The 20,079-nt window shown below is 45.6% G+C and overlaps 1 protein-coding gene across 3 annotated transcripts in view; it reads left to right on the top strand.

The window, feature by feature from the left end:
* The window catches only part of LOC105495748 (small G protein signaling modulator 1), a 119,257-nt gene extending 99,659 nt beyond the window's left edge, over positions 1–19,598 (top strand). Inside the window, exons 22-25 of one of the 3 annotated variants that reach the window (XM_071080299.1) lie at positions 5,068–5,177; positions 10,078–10,174; positions 12,590–12,757; positions 16,186–19,598. In XM_071080299.1, coding sequence (XP_070936400.1) covers positions 5,068–5,177; positions 10,078–10,174; positions 12,590–12,757; positions 16,186–16,274 — 464 coding nt within the window. In that variant the 3' untranslated portion in view covers positions 16,275–19,598. The remainder of the gene's footprint in view (positions 1–5,067; positions 5,178–10,077; positions 10,175–12,589; positions 12,758–16,185) is intronic. The other 2 variants (XM_071080300.1, XM_071080301.1) reach the window with 2 other exon arrangements.
* The last annotated feature ends 481 nt before the right edge of the window (positions 19,599–20,079 follow it).

Raw genomic sequence — 20,079 nt, 5'->3', positions numbered from 1 at the left:
CCTAAAATTGGAAATTTAAGGAATTTAGAATAGCCAAAAGAATTTTTAAAAGGAGATGTTGCAGGACTCACAGTACCTGATTTCAAAATCTACTACAAAGGTCTTAAAATAGTGGTATTTCTATAAGGATCAACATGTAGATCAATGGAATAGAATTGAGAATCCAGAAGTAAGCCCTTACATTGATAGTCAATTGATTTTGACAGAGGTACTAAGAAAATTCAACTCAGTGAGGAAAAACAGTCTTCTCAACATATGGTGCAAGAACTACTGGACATGCATATGCAAAAAATTGAAGTTGAACCCTTACCTCACACCACATACAACAAACTAACTCAAAATGGATCATAGACCTAAATGCAAGAACTAAAAGTGTAAAACTTAAAAACAGGAGTAAATCTTTGTCACCTTAGGCTAGGGAATTTTTTTTTAGATATGACACCAAAAACATAAAGAAAAAATAAGCAAATTAGACTTCATCGAAATTAAAAACTTTTGTACTTCAAAGAACACCATCAAGAAAGTGAAAAGAACCCAAAGACTAGAAGAAAATATTTGCAAGTTGTATGTGTGATAAAGGACTCGTAGTCAAAATATATAAAAAACTCTTATAATTCAACAATAAAAAGACAACCTGATTAAAGTGGCTGAAGGATTTGAATAGACATTTCTCAATAGAATTGAAGATATGCAAATGCCAATAAACAAGTTAAAGGATGCCCTGCATCAGGGGTCTCCAAGCCCTATGCCACAGACAGGAACCTTGCTGCACAGCAGGAGGTGAGCAGTAGGCTAGTGAGCATTACAACCTGAGCTCCACCTCCCACCTGCTGTCAGATCAGCAGTGGCATTAGATTCTCCTAGGAGTGCGAACCCTATTGTGAATTGTGCATATGAGGGGTCTAGGTTGTGCACTCCTTCTGAGAATCTAATGCCTGATGATCTGAGGTGGAACAGTTTCATCCAGAAACTATACCCCCCACTCCACTCCCTGTCCATGGAAAAATTGTCTTCCAGGAAACTGGTATCTGGTGACAAAAAGGTTGAGCACTGCTGTTCTACATCATTAGTCATTAGGAAAATGGAAATCAAAACCACAGTGAGATACCACTTCATATACACTGGGATGGCTGGAATCAAAACAATAGAAAATCATGTACTGATAAGAATATGAAGAAATTGGAAGCTTCATACATTGCTGGTGGAATTGTAAAATGGTTTGGCCACTTTATTTATTTATTTATTTATTTATTTATTTATTTATTAATTATTTTGAGATGGAGTCTCATCCTGTCACCCAGGCTGGAGTGCAGTGGCACAATCTCAGCTCACTGCAACCTCTGCCTCCCGGGTTCAAGTGATTCTCCTGCCTCAGCCTCCCAAGTAGCTGGGATTACAGGCACCCACCACCACATCTGGCTAATTTTTGTATTTTTAGTAGAGATGGGGTTTCACCATGCTGGCTATGCAGATCTCGAACTCCAGACCTCAGGTGATCCACCCACCTTGGCCTCCCAAAGTGCTGGGATTACAGGCATGAGCCGCCATGCCCGGCCGGTTTGGCCACTTTAAAAAACAGTCTGGCAGTTTCTCATAGTAATGAACATAGAGTTATCATGTGACCCAGCAATTTCATCCATAGATATATGCCTAAGAGAATTGAAAATATATGTTCATGCAAATACCTGTACATATGTTCATGATAGCATTATTCATAATACTCAAAAAAGTGGAAATAGTCGCAATGTCCATCAAATGATGAATGCATAAACAAAATGTGGTATATCCATACAATGGAATATTATTTGGCAAAAAAAAGAATGATGTTCTGATCCAAACTACAATGTGGATGAACCTTGAAAACCTTATGCTAAGTGAAAGAAGCCAGACACAAAATATCACAAATGGTGTGATTCCATTTATATGAAATGTCCAGAGTAGACAAATCCATAGAGACAGAAAGACTAGTCGTTGACAGGGACTTGGGGGAGAGAGAAATATGAAGTTGCTGCTTCATTGATACAGGGATTTCGGGGTTGCAGGGGTGAAGAAATGTTCTGGAACTAATAGTGGTGATTGCACAACATTGTGAATGTACTAAAACCACTAAATGGTACATTTAAAGGGTGAATTTTATGTGAGAATCTCAATAAACCTGTTAAAAAATGGGATTGGGTGCAATGGCTCACACTTGTAATCCTAGCACTTTGGGAGGCCGAGGCAGGAGGATTGCTTGAGATCAGGAGTTCAAGATGAGCCTGAGCAACATAGTGAGACTCCATCTCTACAAAAATAATTAAAAATTAGCTGGGCATGGTGGTGCACACCTGTAGTCCCAGCTACTCAGGAAGCTAAGGCAAGAGGATTGCTTGAGATCAGGAGTTCGAGACCAGCCTGAGCAACATAGTGAGACTCCATCTCTACACAAAAATTTAAAAATTTGCCGGGCGTGGTTGTGTACACCTGTAGTCCCAGCTACTCAGGAGGCTAAGACAAGAGGATTGCTTGAGCCAAGGAGTTGGAGGTTGCAGTGAGCTATGATCATGCTACTGCATTGCAAGCCCCTGGGCTAAATATATAAACATTTATATCTAAAATACAACAACTAGGTCCAGGCCCAGTGGCTCACGCCTGTAATTGCAACACTTTGGGAGGCTGAGGCAGGTGGATCGCTTGAAGTCAGGAGTTCAAAACCAGCCTGGCCAACATGGTGAAAAATTTCTACTAAAAATACAAAAGTTAGCTGAGCATTGTGGCAGGCACTTGTAATTCCAGCTACATGGGAGGCTGCAGCAGAAGAAGCACTTGAACTTGGGAGACAGAGGTTGCAGTGAGCCAAGATCATGCCACTGCACTCCAGCCTTGGTGACAGAGCGAGACTCCATCTCAAAATAAATAAAATAAAATAAATAAAATAAAACAAAATAAAATAAAAAAGTAGGCCAGGCATGGTAGCTCATGCCTGTAACCTCAGCACTTTGGGACGCCAAGGTAGGCAGATTGTGACTAGCCTGGGCAACATGGTGAAACCTCGTCTCTACAAAAAATAGAAAAATTAGCCAGGTGTGTTGGCACACACCTGTGGTCCCTGCTACTTGGGAGGCTGAGGCAGGAGGATCACTTGAGGCTGCTAAGGTCGAGGTGCAATGAGCCGTGATTGTGCCACTGCACTCCAACCTGGGTGACAGAATGAGACCCTATCTCAAAAATAAATAAATACATAATAAATGGGGAGCATAATTCCGTACTCTTTTTTTTATTTTGACATGTTTCACTCTTGTTGCCCAGGCTGGAGTGCAATGGTACAATCTCAGCTCACTGCAACTTCCGCCTCCCAAGTTAAGGCAGTTCTCCTGCCTCAGGCTCCCAAGTAGCTGAGATTACAGGCACCCGCCATGATGCCTGGCTAATTTTTGTATTTTTAGTAGAGACAGGGTTACACCATGTTGTTCAGGCTAGTCTTGAACTCCTGACTTCAGGTGATCCAGCTGCCTTGGCCTCCCAAAGTGCTGGGATTACAGGCATGAGCCACCATGCCCAGCCAACTACCTACTCTGTAGACACGGACTGCACATAGTGACTTGTTTCCAAAAAGTACAGTATGGAAGGCAGTGACGGGATGAGAAAGAAACTACAGCAGAGAAACCTGACAAACACGACTTCAGCCAGGTGACCATGGCCAACATCAGCAGTTATAAATCATGCTGATAGTATATACCCTTATGATATGATTAAAATGGCCCTTTACCTCTGTGGTTTTCCTCTCGATAACCCATAACCCAGTCTTACCATGAGAAAGGCATCAGATAAATTCCATTGCTAATAGTGCAGCATCCTACAAAAAATACCTGACCACTACACCTCAAAACTGTCAAGGTTGCCGGACGTAGTGCCTCACGCCTATAATCCCAGCACTTTGGGAGGCCTAGGTGGGCGGATCACAAGGTCAGGAGATTGAGACCATCCTGGCTAACACAATGAAACCCTGTCTCTACTAAAAATACAAAAAAATTAGCCGGGTGTAGTGGTGGGCACCTGTAGTCCCGGAAGGCTGAGGCAGGGGAATGGAGTGAACCCGGGAGGTAGAGCTTGCAGTGAGCCAAGATTGCGCCACTGCACTCCAACCTGGCCGACAGAGCGAGACTCTGTTTCAAAAAAAAAACCAAAAAACAAAAAACTATCAAGGTCATCAAAAACAAGAAAAGCCTGAGAAACTGCCACAACCAAGAGGAGCTTAAGGGAACATGACCAGTCGACGTAATGTGCTGTTCTGGATGACAGCTTGGAACAGAAAAATGACATTCAGTACATACTAAGAAAATCTGAATACAGTATGGACTTTAGTTCATAATGTGCCCATATCGGTTCAACAAATGTATCATGCTAATGTCCAGATACTAATAATAGAGGGAACCGCGTGTGGGGTGTATGACAAGTGTTTACTGTCTTTGCAGTTTTTCTGTGAATCTAAACTTTTCTAAAATATAAAGCCTTTTGTCTGGGCATGGTGGCTCACACCTGTAATCCCAGCACTTTGGGAGGCCGAGGCGGGCGGATCACGAGGTCAGGAGATCGAGACCATCCTGGCTAACACGGTGAAACCCCATCTCTACTAAAAAATACAAAAAACTAGCTGGGCGTGGTGGGGAGCCCCTGTAGTCCCAGCTACTCCGGAGGCTGAGGCAGGAGAATGGCGTGAACCCAGGAGGCGGAGCTTGCAGTGAGCCGAGATTGCGCCACTGCACTCCAGCCTGGGTGACAGAGCGAGACTCCGTCTCAAAAATAAAATAAAATAAAAGTAAAGCCTTTTAGGCCGGGCACGTTGGCTCACGCCTGTAATCCCAGCGCTTTGGGAGGCTGAGGTGGGCGGATCACGAGGTCAGGAGATCGAGACCATGGTGAAACCCCCCTGGATAACATGTGAAACCCCATCTCTACTAAAAGTACACGAAAGGTCCACCCCCAACATTGAAGGTCATATTTCAACATGAGAGTTGGAGAGGACGAACATCCAAACCACATCACTTGGGCAGCGGGGCAGCTGACTGTTCTGTGCTGCTTTCTCAGAGGCGCTTGCCTTCAGCTGCTTCACGGAGCTCATGAAGAGGATGAACCAGAACTTCCCCCACGGAGGCGCCATGGACACGCACTTTGCAAACATGAGGTCGTTGATCCAGGTATGACTCCGCGTCCAATCCTGCTTTGGACTTTTTTGGGAAACAGTAAGTAAAGCTTAGTGGCTCCAGACTGAGCTATTTAGAGCCCACCTGGATTGGAATCCTATTTCTGCTGTACAAACTCGGCATATGCTCTTATCTTTCTGGGCCTCAGTTTTCTCATCTGTGAAATAGGTTTCCTCATTTTTATGAGTCCCAATAAGTTATTAGAATTATCATGGAAATGAAATAAACTAATGATGTTATAGTGCTCAGCACAGTGCCTGAGTGCCTCTCAGAGCATAGTCCATGGACTGGCAACATCAGCCTCACTGGCAACTTGTTAGAAGTGCAAATTACTGGGCACCTTTCCTCCACCGAATAAAAATCTCTGAGTTGGGCCCAGGAGTCTGTGCCATATGAAGCTCTCCAGGTAATTGTGGTGCAAGCTCAAATTTGAGAAGTATTGTAATAAATGCTAGCTCTTCAGCATTCATAGCGATTAGTATATCTACTCCCCAGAGGAGTTAAGACACTCAACCCTGGCCGGGCGCGGTGGCTCAAGCCTGTAATCCCAGCACTTTGGGAGGCCGAGGCGGGTGGATCACGAGGTCAGGAGATCGAGACCATCCTGGCTAACATGGTGAAACCCCGTCTCTACTAAAAATACAAAAAACTAGCCGGGCGTGGTGGCGGGCGCCTGTAGTCCCAGCTACTCGGAGGCTGAGGCAGGAGAATTGGGGTGAACCTGGGAGGCGGAGCTTGCAGTGAGCCCAGATCCGCCACTGCACTCCAGCCTGGGTGACACAGCGCAAGACTCCGTCTCAAAAAAAAAAAAAAAAAAAAAAAAAAGACACTCAACCCTTTGAGTAGAAGGAATGCAAATGTGTTAACGAGTAAATGGTGGGGATGCTTGTTATCTACACACTAGCAGTGGAGCAACAGTTAGCTCTGATTTCTTCTTTAGTGGAACTTTAAAATACTACAAAATATTTTGGACATAAGGAAGGTAAAAGAGTAATATAACGAACACCCATGTTTCCACCCCCACCTCCCCAAGAAATAAAATATTAACCACAGGCTGGGCGTGGTGGCTCACGCCTGTAATCCCAGCACTTTGGGAGGCCAAGGCAGGCGGATCACTTGAGGCCAGGAGTTTGAGACCAGCCTGGCCAACATGGTGAAACCCCATCTCTAACTAAAAATACAAAAATTAGGCGTGGTGGCGCACACCTGTAATCCCAGCTACTCAGGAGGCTGAGGCAGGAGAATCTCTTAAACCCGGTAGGTGGCGATTGCAGTGAGCTGAGATTGCACCATTGCACTCCAGCCTGGGTGACAGAGCAAGACTCTGTCCCGAAAAAAAGTTAACTTTAGATTTTTCATTATTCGTGTACCCCTTTTTGATGGCATTTCCCCACCACTCCTGTCCTCCCAGTGGTAAGCACTTTGCAGATTCCTGTGTTCACCATTATAATGTACTTTTAAAAATTCTTTTACAATATATGCATATATTCCTAAACAGCATATAACTCTGTTTCTTTGCTCCCCACTTTACATAGTTTTAAATGGTATGAACTCTTGTGCGGCTTGTCTTTATACTCAGTAACAAGTTTGAGAGGCTCATCAACAAGGGGGCAGTTGATTCCTCTTTCCCGGAAGTACAGTCTTCTGCGTTAGGAGCACAGTGCATTCCATCACATTTGATTTGGATCCATTTTCCTGTTGGTGGTCATTTAGGTTGTTTTTATTTGGTTTGGTTTTGCTTTTGCTTTGGGGAACTTGGGGTTTTGCTTTTGGCCTTTATAAACTGCTGCACTGAAATTCTTGTGTGCATCCCTGCTGCATGCATGCAACAACTTTGCTTAGTCATCTACTCGGAATGGAATTGCTGGGGCAGAGAGAATGCACGTCCTCAGTTTTATCAGGCACGACGGAATCACTCTCAAAGCGATTGTACCAGTTTCTTAATGCTCCAGGGCAGTATGGTAAGGGTTTCAACACACACCATCCTCACTTGATATTGTCACACTTACATATTTTTGTCAATCTCTTGGATATGATTCGAGCATCCCATTGTGATTTATAATTACATTTTTATTTTTAATTTTTGTGGGTACATAATAGGTGTATATATATATATATGTGGAGTACATGAGTTGTTTTGAGACCAGAATGCAATGTGAAATAAGCACATCATGGAAAATAGAGTATCCAGTCCCTCAAGCATTGACATCCTTTGTGTTCCAAACAATCCAATTATATGCTTTTGGTTATTTTAAAATGTACAGTGAAATTATTGTTGACCATAGTTACCCTGCTGTGCGATCAAATAGTATGTCTTTTTCATTCAGTTTTTTCATTGTGATTTTATTTGCATTGTCTTGATTGACAGTGAAATTAAATATCTTCTTCTTTTTTTTTTTTTTTAAGTTCATTTGGATTGTGAAGTGCCTATTCATATGCTTTGCCCATTTTCTTTTTCTTTGTTTTTTTTTTTTTAGAGACAGAGTCTCACTCTATAGTCCAGGCTGGAGTGCAGTGATATGATCTTGGCTCACTGCAAGCTCCGCCTCCTGGGTTCACGCCATTCTCCTGCCTCAGCCTTCTGAGTAGCTGGGATTACAAGCTCCCGCCACCATGCCTGGCTAATTTTTTGTATTTTTTTTATTTTAGTAGAGACAGTGTTTCACCATGTTGGCCAGGATGGTCTCAATCTCCTGACCTCGTGATCCACCCACGTCAGCCTCCCAAAGTGCTGGGATTACAGGCGTGAGCCACCGCACCCAGCCAACTTTGCCCATTTTCTATGTACATTTTTTCCATAATTAGAGTCATTTTGTACATACTTTTCTTTCTGTACATTATTTTTCAAACAAGGTTTTTTTTTTCCCCACTGACTAGCATATCCAATAGCTGGAGGTATTCTTCCACCACCTGTTTTTTTATAACATTTTGTTAAAATATAATTTAGATACATAAAATTTACCCTTTTGAAGCGTATGATTCAGTCAGTGGCTTTTCATTTATTCACAGAGTTATGTGATCATCATCAATTTCAGAATATTTTCATTACCCTAGAAAGAAACTCTTCATTAACAGCCACTCCCCATCCCCTCTGTCTTCCCAGCCCCTGAAAACCAAGGAGCTGCTTTCTGTTTCCGTGGATTTGCCTTTTCTAAATGTTTCATATAAATGGAATCATACAATATGTGGCCTTTTGTGACTGGCTTCTTTTACCTAGCATAATGATGTCAAGGTTTATCGTGTATGTATGATGCATTGTAGCATGTATCAAAACTTAGTTCGAGGCCAGGCGCAGTGGCTCATGCCTGTAATCCCAGCACTTTGGGAGGCCAAGGCAGGTGGATTACCTGAGGTCAGGAGTTCAAGACCAGCCTGACCAATATGGTGAAACTCCCATCTCTACTAAAAATAACAGAAATTAGCCAGGCATGGTGGCAGGTGCCTGTAATCCCAGCTACTTGGGAGGCTGAGGCACGAGAATTACTTGAACCTGTAATCCCAGCCTACTTGGGAGGCTGAGGCACAAGAATCACTTGAACTCACTTGCAGTGAGCTGAAATCATGCCACTGCACTCCAGCCTGGGCAATAGAGCGAGACTCAGTCTCAAAAAAATAAAAACAAAACTTAGTTTGTTTTTATTACCAGATAATATTAAAATAGATGGTATGGATATGCTACTTATATTTATCCATTCATGTCTTGATGGACATTTGAGTTGTTTCCCAGTTGTTGGCTATTATGAATAACACTATTACACACATTCATTCACGTACAGATTTTTATGTGGATATGTTTTTGTTTTCATTTTGTTTTTTTAGACAGGGTCTCACTCTGTCACCCAGGCTGGAGTCCAGTGGTGTAATCATAGTTCATTGCAGCCTTGAACTGGGCTCAAGTGATCCTCCCACTTTAGCATCCTGAGTAGCTGGGACTACATGCCCAGGACACCATGCCAGGCTAATAATAAATTCTTTTCTTTCTTTTTTCTTTTTTTAGAGACAGGGTCTTGCTATGTTGCCCAGGCTGGTCTCAAACTCCTGGCTTCAAGTGATTTTCTTGCCTTGGCCTCCCAAAGTGCTGAGCCACCACACCTGACCAATAGATGTTTTCATTCTTCTTGGGGATAAACCTAAGAGTGGAATTGCTGCATCATATGGAAATTCTGTGTTTAGGTTTTTGAGAAACTACCAAACTGTTTTCCACAGCAGACACACCATTTACATTCTCAGGAGCAGTGTATGGGGGTTCCAGTTTCTCTGCATCCTTGCCAACACTTGTTATTGTCTGTCATTTTTCACTATCCTAGTGAGTGTGAATTGGTATCTTGCTGTGGTTTTGAATTGCATTTTCTTAAGGATTAAGGATGCTGAGCATCTTTCATGTGCCTCTTGACTATTTGTGAATCTCCTTTGGAGAAATGTCTATTCAGATCCTTTCCCCTTTTTTTTTTTTTTTTTTTTTTTTTTTTTTGAGACGGGAATCTCGCTCTGTCACCCAGGCTGGAGTGCAGTGGCCGGATCCCAGCTCACTGCAAGCTCCGTCTCCTGGGTTTACGCCATTCTGCTGCCTCAGCCTCCCGAGTAGCTGGGACTACAGGCGCCCGCCACCTCGCCTGGCTAGTTTTTTGTATTTTTTAGTAGAGATGGGGTTTCACCGTGTTAGCCAGGGTGGTCTCGATCTCCTGACCTCATGATCCGCCTGTCTTGGCCTCCCAAAGTGCTGGGATTACAGGCTTGAGCCACCGCAGCCCAGCCCCTTTCCCATTTTTTAAACTATACCTGGCTGTTAAGGGCTATATGGTGTCTGGTGTGTGGATGTACCACCATTTGTTCAGCTGTCTCCTTTGCTCCAGCCTTTTCCCAAGAGGCTGATGCTGCCTTTCCTTCCTGACAGATCCTGGATTCGGAGCTGTTTGAGCTGATGCATCAGAATGGGGACTATACTCACTTCTACTTCTGCTACCGCTGGTTCCTGCTGGATTTCAAGCGAGGTAAGACTTTAAACTGGGGACCTGTGTCCAGACTCTTTGTAGCAGAACTTTCAGGGGAAACGATCCTGTGGAGGTGAGGTTGAAGGGTTGGCAGCAGAGGCAGCAGGGGAGAGAAGCACATGTTTATGGAGTTGGGACTATCGTTTCACCTGCCTTATCTTGCATTGACACTCCACAGTAGGCACTGTTAAGATCTTCATCTTACCAATCAATGAGGAAACCGAGGCTGAGAAGGGTTAAATTCAGAGCTAGGGAGAGAAAACTTCAGGGCTAGGGTGAGAACAGCCAGGATTTGAACCCACCTCTTTCATTCTGCTGTGCTGCTTTTCAGAGCCCAAGAACTCTAAAGCCCACGAGGCAGGGGCTTTCATGCACATTCCAACATGACATAAAAGTGTCGTATAACACAGTACTTTGTTGCTGTTGTACTGATTTGGGATGATGTTAAAATTATAATAATATCAGACATAGGCCGGGTGCGGTGGCTCATGCCTGTAATCCCAAGGAGGCCAAGGAGGTCAGATCACGAGGTCAGGAGATCAAGACCTAACATGGTGAAACCTCGTCCCTGCTAAAAATACAAAAAATTAGCTGGGCGTGGTGGTGCACGCCTGTAGTCCCAGCTACTCAGGAGGCTGAGGCAGGAGAATTACTTGATCCTGGGAGGTGGAGGTTGCAGTGAGCTGAGATCACACCACTGCCTTCTAGCCTGAGTGACAGAGCGAGACTCCATCTCAAAGAAAAAAAAAAATCTGACATGTATGGAGTGTTTCAGTGCCATGCACTGTGCTGAGTCATTTATGTGTATTATCTCTTTAGCCTTTTTCTATTATCAGCTTCACCCCACTTACAGATGAGAAAAGAGACAGGCTCATGGAGAAGTAACTACCCCAGGCTCCCCTTGCCAGCAAGTGATGGAGGAAGGATTCACACCAAGTTTATCAGACATAGGAAGGCTTGCTTTTTTTTTTTTTTTTTTTTGAAACGGAGTCTCACGCTGTTGCCCAGGCTGGAGTGCAGTGGCGCGATCTCGGCTCACTGCAAGCTCCGCCTCCCGGGTTCCCGCCATTCTCCTGCCTCAGCCTCCTGAGTAGCTGGGACTACAGGCGCCCGCCACCGCGCCCGGCTAATTTTTTGTATTTTTAGTAGAGACGGGGTTTCATTGTGGTCTCGATCTCCTGACCTTGTGATCCGCCCGCCTCGGCCTCCCAAAGTGCTGGGATTACAGGCTTGAGCCACCGCGCCCGGCCTTTTTTTTTTTTTTTTTTTTTTTTTTTTGAGATGGAGTCTTACTCTTTTTGCCCAGGCTGGAGTGCAATGGCGCGATCTCTGTTCACTGAAACCTCCGCCTCCCAGCTTCAAGCGATTCTCCTGCCTCAGCCTCCTGAGTAGCTGGGATTACAGGCACCCACTTCCACACCTGGCTAATTTTTTTGTATTTTTAGTAGAGGCAGGGTTTCACCATGTTTGGCCAGGCTGGTCTCAAACTCCTGACCTCAGGTGATCCACCCACCTCGGTCTCCCAAAGTGTTGGGATTACAGGCGTGAGCCACCACACCCGGCCTTTTTTTTTTTTTTTTTTTTTTTTTGAGACGGAGTCTCGCTGTGTCTCCCAGACTGGGTTTGTTTTTTTTGTTTTTTTTGTTTTTTTTTAAGACTAGGCCTGGCTCTGTCGCCCAGGCTGGAGTGCAGTGGTGCAATCTCAACTTACTGCAACCTCCACCTCCTGGGTTCAAGCAATTCTCTGCCTCAGCCTCCTGAGTAGCTGGGATTACAGGCGCCCACCACCACGCCTGGCTAGTTTTTTTTTTTTTTTGTATTTTTTGTAAAGATGGGGGTTTCACCATGTTGGCCAGGCCAGTCTTGAACTCCTGACCTCGTGATCCACCCACCTCGGCCTCCCAGAGTGCTGGGATTACAGTCATGAGCCACCGTGCCCAGCCAAAGGCTTACTTTTAACCATTGCTCTACTCTGCCTCTTCACTAGACTCAGAGGCCACAGCCGGCTCTGCCCGTGTGTGGGGGGAAAGGAGAAAGGCCTCCATGGGTGCTGATGGAGATGTGGGTGCAGGGATAGCAGGTGTTGCTGGTCTAGGGGCAGGGCAAGGACGAATCTGTGTAATTCAAACTCACACATGCCTGGTTCCTCCACTTACAGAATGTCAGAGCTGGAAGGAAGTTAGAACTTACCTGGTTTACACAGCCCATCCTACAGATGGGGAAACTGAGGTTTCTGGTGGTCAAATGACAGAGTCCTCTCCTGTCTTCTGACCTGAGTTCTATCCACTGCACCAGGGCAGAGGCATAAGGCAAAACTTGCCTGGGATTTTCCCAGCTTTCAGGATTTCCCAAGGGAAGGCAACATTGTGAGCCCTGTCACCAATTCTCTCCCCATGTGTGTTGGTGTCTTGGCAGAACTCATCTATGATGACGTCTTCTTGGTCTGGGAGACCATCTGGGCAGCCAAACATGTCTCCTCAGCACACTACGTCTTGTTCATTGCGCTGGCTCTGGTGGAAGTCTACCGCGACATCATTTTGGAGAACAACATGGATTTCACAGACATCATCAAATTCTTTAATGGTACCCACATGATTGGGGCCTCATGAGAGGGGTGCAGGCTGCTGGAGGCCCCTTCTGGGGGTCTCAGGAGGCATGAAGATGGGCTGAGATGGATGCATGGTGAAGGGGATAAAGAGGGCTCTGCACACTTCTTATGGCTATTTCCAAAAGGACAAGTTCACATCTCGTAATGCTGAGGGTGCATTTTTTCCAGGGATCTGGCAGAGGGACTACAGGTGTTGAAATCAGCTCGGGGCAAAGCCTGGTTCTACCGCTGACCAGCTGTGCCCATGGTCAAGTCACTTCCCCTCTCTCTAAACATCCACTTCCTTATCTGTGAAATGGGCTAGCAGTGGTCTGCTTTGGTTGATGTGTGTGGGAAAAGCAGGCCCAGGGCAGCAATTTAAGTAACACAAAAAAGACACAGCCCTTGAAATCAGACAGATGTGAATTCTGATCCAGGCTCCTGGGAACTGTGTGACCTTGTCCAAGTGACTTCACGTCTCTAGGCCTCAGATTCTTCAGGGATAAAATGGTACTAACATTCCCTCCCTCACAGGGAGGTCCAGAGGATTACAGGAGACAACATGGTTAAATCCCAGCACCTGGTACCTGGAGGGAACCCAATAAACGAAAGCTATCGCCACTGTTATCACTATTAAACATTTTTTTAATGAAAAAGTTCTGGAAAAAACAAAAGAAAAAAGCCACTGTGACCTCACTTTTGAAACATTATTAGGGTTCTTAATTTAAGTAAACTTTTGGGGGGAATAGTTTTGCATTTTAGTTGTCTACTAAAATTGTAGATGAGAACTGTTTTAGATTTAGATGCACAGAAAATGCATGATACCTTGGCCTAGCTTTGCCTACTGTTAGCATTTACATGACCCTGGTACATTTGCCAAAACTAAGAAATTATCATTGGCACATTACCATCTACTAAACTACAGGCTTTATTTGGATTTCACCTGTTTTTTCACCAATATCCTTTTTCTGTTCTAGGGTCTAATCCAGGAAACCACAGTCATGTTTATTTTTATGTTTTTACAATTTCAGAATCCAGTTGTATATACCTTTTTTCACCTAATATTTCAAACATTGTCTTTCATATAATCTTTTTTTTTTTTTTTTTTTTTTTTTTTTTTTTTTTTGAGATAGAATCTCTCGCTCTGTTACCAACGCTGGAGTGAAGTGGTTCGACCTCAGCTCACTGCAACCTCCGCCTCCCAGGTTCAAGCGATTCTCCCACCTCAGCCTCCTGAGTAGCTGGGACTACAAATGTGTGCCATCACACCCGGCTAATTTTTGTATTTTTAGTAGAGACAGGGTTTTGCCATGTTGGCCAGGGTGGTCTAGAACTCCTGACCTCAGGCGATCTGCCTGTCTTGGCCTCCCAACGTGCTGGGATTATAGGTGTGAGCCACTGTGCCCAGCCAGTCATTTTTTTAAACTACAAACTATATCTCAAGTGACTGTTCCATAACTTACTGAACCATTTCTTATCATTAGCATGTAGGTTATTTTCAGTTTGAAGGTGTGATTGAGAGTCCAAAGCAATTCATCTGTTAGCATAAAGATTCCTAAATTTTCTCAATTCATGCACTGCTAGTGTCTCTGTAAAATTATAACAGCCCCTCAGACCAAAAGTTTCATTTAGTAAATAGTTCATAAACCACTTCATAAATATTTATATCATAGCAACTTAGAAGCCGTTAAAAAAATAACACATACATTATATCTTTTTTTTTTTTTTTTTGAGACGAAATCTCGCTCTGTCGCCCAGGCTGGAGTGCAGTGGCCGGATCTCAGCTCACTGCAAGCTCCTCCTCCCGGGTTTACGCCATTCTCCTGCCTCAGCCTCCCGAGTAGCTGGGACTACAGGCGCCCACCACCTCGCCTGGCTAGTTTTTTGTATATTTTAGTAGAGACGGGGTTTCACCGTGTTAGCCAGGATGGTCTCGATCTCATGGCCTCATGATCCGCCCACCTTGGCCTCCCAAAGTACTGGGATTACAGGCGTGAGTCACCGTGCCCCGGCCCATGGCACTTACTTTCTATTTCAGCAGCTGCTGAAAAATCTAACTTTGCAAAGACAGTCATTGATGGGACTCTGGGTACAGTGGCTTATGCCTGTAAGCACTTTGGGAGGCCAAGGTGGGTGGATTACTTGAGGCTAGGAGTTCCAGATCAGCCTGGCCAATGTGGCAAAACCCTGTCTCTAATAAAAATACAAAAATTAGCCCAGCATGGTGGTGCACACCTGTAATCCCAGCTACTCAGGAGGCTGGGATTACAGGAGGCATGAGAATCGCTTGAGGTTGGGAGGCGGAGGTTATAGTGAGCCGAGATCACACCACACTGCACTCTACGCTGGGCAACAGAATGAGACATTGTCTCAAAAGAAAAAAAGAAAGTTATTGATGACAGCGTAGTGAAATTCATGAACTCACTCCAGCTAACAGTTGACGTGGCGCTCAACTTAGATGAAGCATTGCCGCGCTTCCCTCGAAATATCCAAATACTCCACAGTGTCCCTGTAAGTTCACTGTGACATGCTGGGGTACGTTGGTACCCAGTTCAGGAACCATGTCTTAGTTTTAGTGTTGTTTTGTTTTGTTTTTTCTTTTCTTTCTACTAAATGGTTTATTTATGATAAATGTCTAAGTTTAGGATTATTTGGTTTGGAAGTCTGACCACATTGTATGGCTCTTGATAAAATTATTCTTTTCTTTGCTTTTTTTGTCCCTTTCTCCTCTTCCTTTTCCATCTTTCCTCCCTCTGTTGCTTCCTCCTTTTCATATCTTTCAGCATCTGCTGTGTGCCCAGCACTGCTTTCAGTCATTCTGTTTATAGGAGAGGAGTGGAAGGACTTCACCTTTTCATTTTTATTATTATTTTTTTTTTTTGAGATGGAGTTTCGCTCTTGTTGCCCAGGCTGGAGTGCAATGGTGTAATCTTGGCTCATCACAAGCTCTGCCTCCCAGGTTCAAGCAATTCTTCTGCCTCAGCCTCCTGAGTAGCTGGGATTATAGGTGTGCACCACCACGCCTGACTAATTTATACTTTTAGTAGACACAGGGTTTCTCCATGTTGGTCAGGCTGGTCTCAAACTCCCGACTTCAGGTGATCTGCCTGCCTCAGCCTCCCAAAATGCTGGGATTACAGGTGTGAGCCACCGCGCCCGACTGACCTCACCTTTTTATAGCACATCCTGTGAACCAGCATTATCCCATTCAATCCCCACAGCAACTTGGTGAGGCGGCTGCTGTTCCAATCCCCATTTTACAGATGAGGAAACTGAGGTCCAGAGTTAGAGGGCTTCTCCAGGGCCTCTGCTTCCTGAGCCAATCTGTGATGGAGACGCCCCCAGAGAAGCCTCCAGGGGCTGGAAGTGTGCCCTAAGACTGGACGCGGAAGGAGGCTCATGAGATTTTTTTCTGCTCTTTCAGAAATGGCTGAGCGACACAACACCAAGCAAGTCCTGAAGCTGGCGCGGGACCTCGTGTACAAGGTGCAGACTCTGATTGAGAACAAGTGAGGGGCACCTCACCCAGGCAGCCTCAGCCAAGCTGCCCCACCTGTTCCTCTGCTTATTTTTCCTCCTGGCTGGACGGTCACCCCAGGAGCGGGGTCCTGGTGTCTGTTCACAAGCATGGAGTTCAGTGCAAAAAGAAACTACCGTGACTTTCACTTCTGGGCAGATGGGGTGGAGGGAGTACCCCTTCAATTTAGCCTTACGTTTTCCTGTTTGACCAAAGATTGCCCAAGTCTGGCGTTCCTCCCTTGCAGGAGGTAGGGGATGTTGGTGGATGAGGAGCCATCGTTGTTTGCTGGTGTCCAGAATGGTCTCCTCTTCTTCTTTCCCTATCCCTCCAAACTGTCTTGTAAGATGAGACCTGGGAAGGGAATTTCTTTTTGGAAATTGGTGTAGAAGAGGTGTGTGGGGCTACCTCTGTGCTCCTCGGCAAGGGGCCTTTGGCGATATTCTGGACATGGCTAGAGATTGACCCTCCACGTCGACATTACTGACATTTGCAGCCAGGTGATTCTTTTTGAGGGGACTGTCTTCTGCATTGTAGGATGCTGAGCAGCATCCCTGGCCTCACCAGATGCCAGTCGCACCATCCCCCACTCACACCCCAGTTGTGACAACCCCCAAAAATGTCTCTAGACATTGCCAAATGTTCCCTGCAGGGCAAAGTTGCCCCCATTTGAGAACCACTGGCTTGGAGGAGGGACTACAAATGACTTCCTGCCCCATTCTTTTGATGCTAAACCACCCTGGTCCTGAGGCCTCCCCCGACTTAGAAAAGGCACACAGGAGGCCCGGCATGGTGGCTCACGCCTGTAATCCCAGCGCTTTGGGAGGCCGAGGCAGGCGGATCACAAGGTCAGGAGTTCTGAGACCAGCCTGGCCAACATAGTGAAACCCTGTCTCTTCTAAAAATACAAAAAATTAGCTGGGCGTGGTGGCGGGCGCCTGTAATCCCAGCTACTTGGGAGGCTGAGGCAGGAGAATCGCTTGAACCTGGGAGGTGGAGGTTGCAATGATCTGAGATCACACCACTGCAGTCCAGCCCGGGTGGCAGTGCGAGACTCTTTGTCTCAAAAAAAAATAAAAAAAGAAAAGGCACACAGGAGTCCCTCACACATCTCTCTTGGAGTCTGGGATTCCATCTGTTGTATTTTCTCCTTTTTTTCTCCTCTGTGTGATGCCAGAAGATACTCATTTTCTTCTTTTCAAGAAATGCATCTCCCCACATAGGGAGTGGACCCAAAAAGTGTCTGTAGGCATGAGACGGTCAGAGCTCTTTGGGGTCCTGCTCAGACCCCCCCCAGGCCGGGCAGAGTCTGTATCCTGCTGCCATCTTGCAAGGGAAAACCGCCTTTCCTTCCAAGTATTGGGTCTTGGAAATGTGTGTGTTTGGTGAAAGCTGCTTAATGGTGGTGGGGTGCAGCTTTTCTCTAAGCGCAGTTACTCACTCAGGACAAAGGAGGAAAAGGAAGGCAGAGGTCGGCCAGGGTAGAGCATGGTGTGTGTTTTCCTTGGGGAACATTAGCTGATGAGCTGGGTCCAGGACCATGCTAGGTCTGGGAACAGTCCCCCCGAGGTCTTCACACAGAGTGTCACCAATCCACAAACAGACCCGAAGTGAGCTAGTGTACTCTGCCTACCTGTCCTTTTGATAGAGCAGTCTTGCCCGCTCTTCTGTTCTGAGAATGCACCCAGAATGGGGGAAACCCAGCAAGCATCAGAGAGAAAGGCTCTTCTCGGGAGACCTGCCACCTCTAGGGTGGTCACAGAATGGCAGCTGGGATTTTGGAGAGGGGAGAGGATAGGTAAAGCAGCGTATTGAAGCGTTGGCGAAGGGGCGTATTAGTCCTCCCATCCTGAGCACACCGGGATTGGGATGCATCCTTGTGTGCTTGTGAAGGCTTCTTTCCCTCGGTACAGCAACTTCAACTGCACCTGAACCTCCAACCTCTGCCCAGCCTCTGGTGCAGGGTGGATAGAGGTCTAGTCAACCCTTACTTTCTGAAGAGAGCTCTGTGGGAGACTTGAGGCTACGGTAGCCTTCATGGCTCCCAGCTCCTACCCCACCCCACCAAAGCAGAAACGGGAGACGGCAACGTTCTGGCTGCCGTTAGACTTGCGTCTCCCTGCCCTACGTACCCCAGCTTCCAAGACAGGAAGAAATGTGCAAAAGGCCCCTCCGGAGAAAACTGTATTTTGCCATTCAGCTGTTCTTTACACAGGGTGTTATTTTGGTGAGACCCAGGTCCCAGACCTTCTGGTTCCTATTTATTTTTTTAACAGACCAGTCTCGAAGTACAGCACAAAATCTCTTCTCTGCCTTCTCTCGTGATGTTCCAGAGAGCATCTGTGGTTGTGATTTGGAATAAGTCATATTTATTTGGTTTACTGTGCCTATTCAGATCTCTGTATGTCGTGTGTGTTTCTGTGTCCTGGAATTGGATGCGTGGGAGTTGTTCTGTCCACGGAGTGCACTCTTTTTTTTTCAATGTGGCCCACATATCTTGTAAATGTTTGCTGAAGAGTTGTGTCTATATATAGAGAAAATATATATAAACAGAGAAATATGTGAATCTGGTATTTTTTGTCTTTTTTTTTTTTTTTAACTTTGAAAGAAAGAAATGCTTGCTTCTGAATACTGTGTCTTCCCACTCACACCCCAGTAACCCTATACGGGGTCAGATTTTTGTAATATCTACCTGGCCTTTTCCCCAAAAAGGTGAATCACTTCTGACCTCTTGTATGAGTTGGCTCTTACCACAATTAATGCTGCATTACAAATGACCCAAAACGTAGTGGTTCGAAACAGCCATGTATTTAGCTCATAATTCTGTGGGTCAACAGTCCAGGCTAGGTTCAGCTGGGAGGTTCTTCTGTTCTTAGTCAGACTTCTTTTTGTGTCTGTGGCCAGCTAATGTCCAGATAGGCAACTCTGCTTCTGATGGTTGTCTGGCTGTTGACTAGGGCAGTGGGGGAAACTGTGTTCTCCATCTCCTATCCTCCAACAGGCTAGCTTAGGCTTGTTTACATGGCTATGATGGCAGATCCCAGAAGGTAAGCAGAAACATGCGCTGCCTCTTGGTCTCAACTTCTCTGGCATAGTCATTTCTGCCACATTCTGTTGGTCAGAGAAAGCCACATGACCAAGCCCAGCTTCAGAGGGTAGGCAAATAGATTGTACTTCCTGATGAGAGTCTTTGGAAAGTGATACTGAAAAGGAACATGGGCCAGGCACAGTGGCTCACCCCTGTAATCCCAGCACTTTGGGAGGCCAACGCAAGAGGATCACTTGAAGCCAAAAGTTCAAGATCAGCCTGGGCAACATAATGAGACTCCATCTCTCCAAAAATAAAAAATCAAAATTAGCTGGATGTGGTAGCATGTGTCTCTGGTCCCAGCTACTCAGGAGGCTGAAGTGGGAGGATCACTTGAGCCCAGAAGATAGAGGCTGCAGTGAGACATGGTCATGCCACTGTGCCTCAGCCTGGGTGACAATGCAAAATCCTGTCTCGAAAAAAGAAAAGGAGCATGGATCCAGGCTCAGAGATAATTGAGGCCATTTTTGCAAAGAGTCTGCCACATTCCCAAAGGCCCAGTGCACAAGAGGGGTTCCCAGTCAGCCATTTGACCTGAGAGCATAGCTCTAAATTAACACTTTCCTGAATCCCAGCTGCTGAGCTAGCTCATTTCTAACCTCCGATGCTCCCAAAGACAACGAGTTCATTCCCCCAACATCGCTGGTTCTCACTCATGGCTGCCGTTCAGAACGATAGTCATCAGGCAGTGAGCACTGTGCACAGATCTCCAC

The sequence above is a fragment of the Macaca nemestrina genome, chromosome 15 (assembly GCF_043159975.1).
Source record: "Macaca nemestrina isolate mMacNem1 chromosome 15, mMacNem.hap1, whole genome shotgun sequence".
Lineage (NCBI taxonomy): Eukaryota > Metazoa > Chordata > Mammalia > Primates > Cercopithecidae > Macaca > Macaca nemestrina.
The sequence above is the reverse complement of the archived record's forward strand: the minus strand, read 5'-3'. Positions and strand labels throughout refer to the sequence as shown.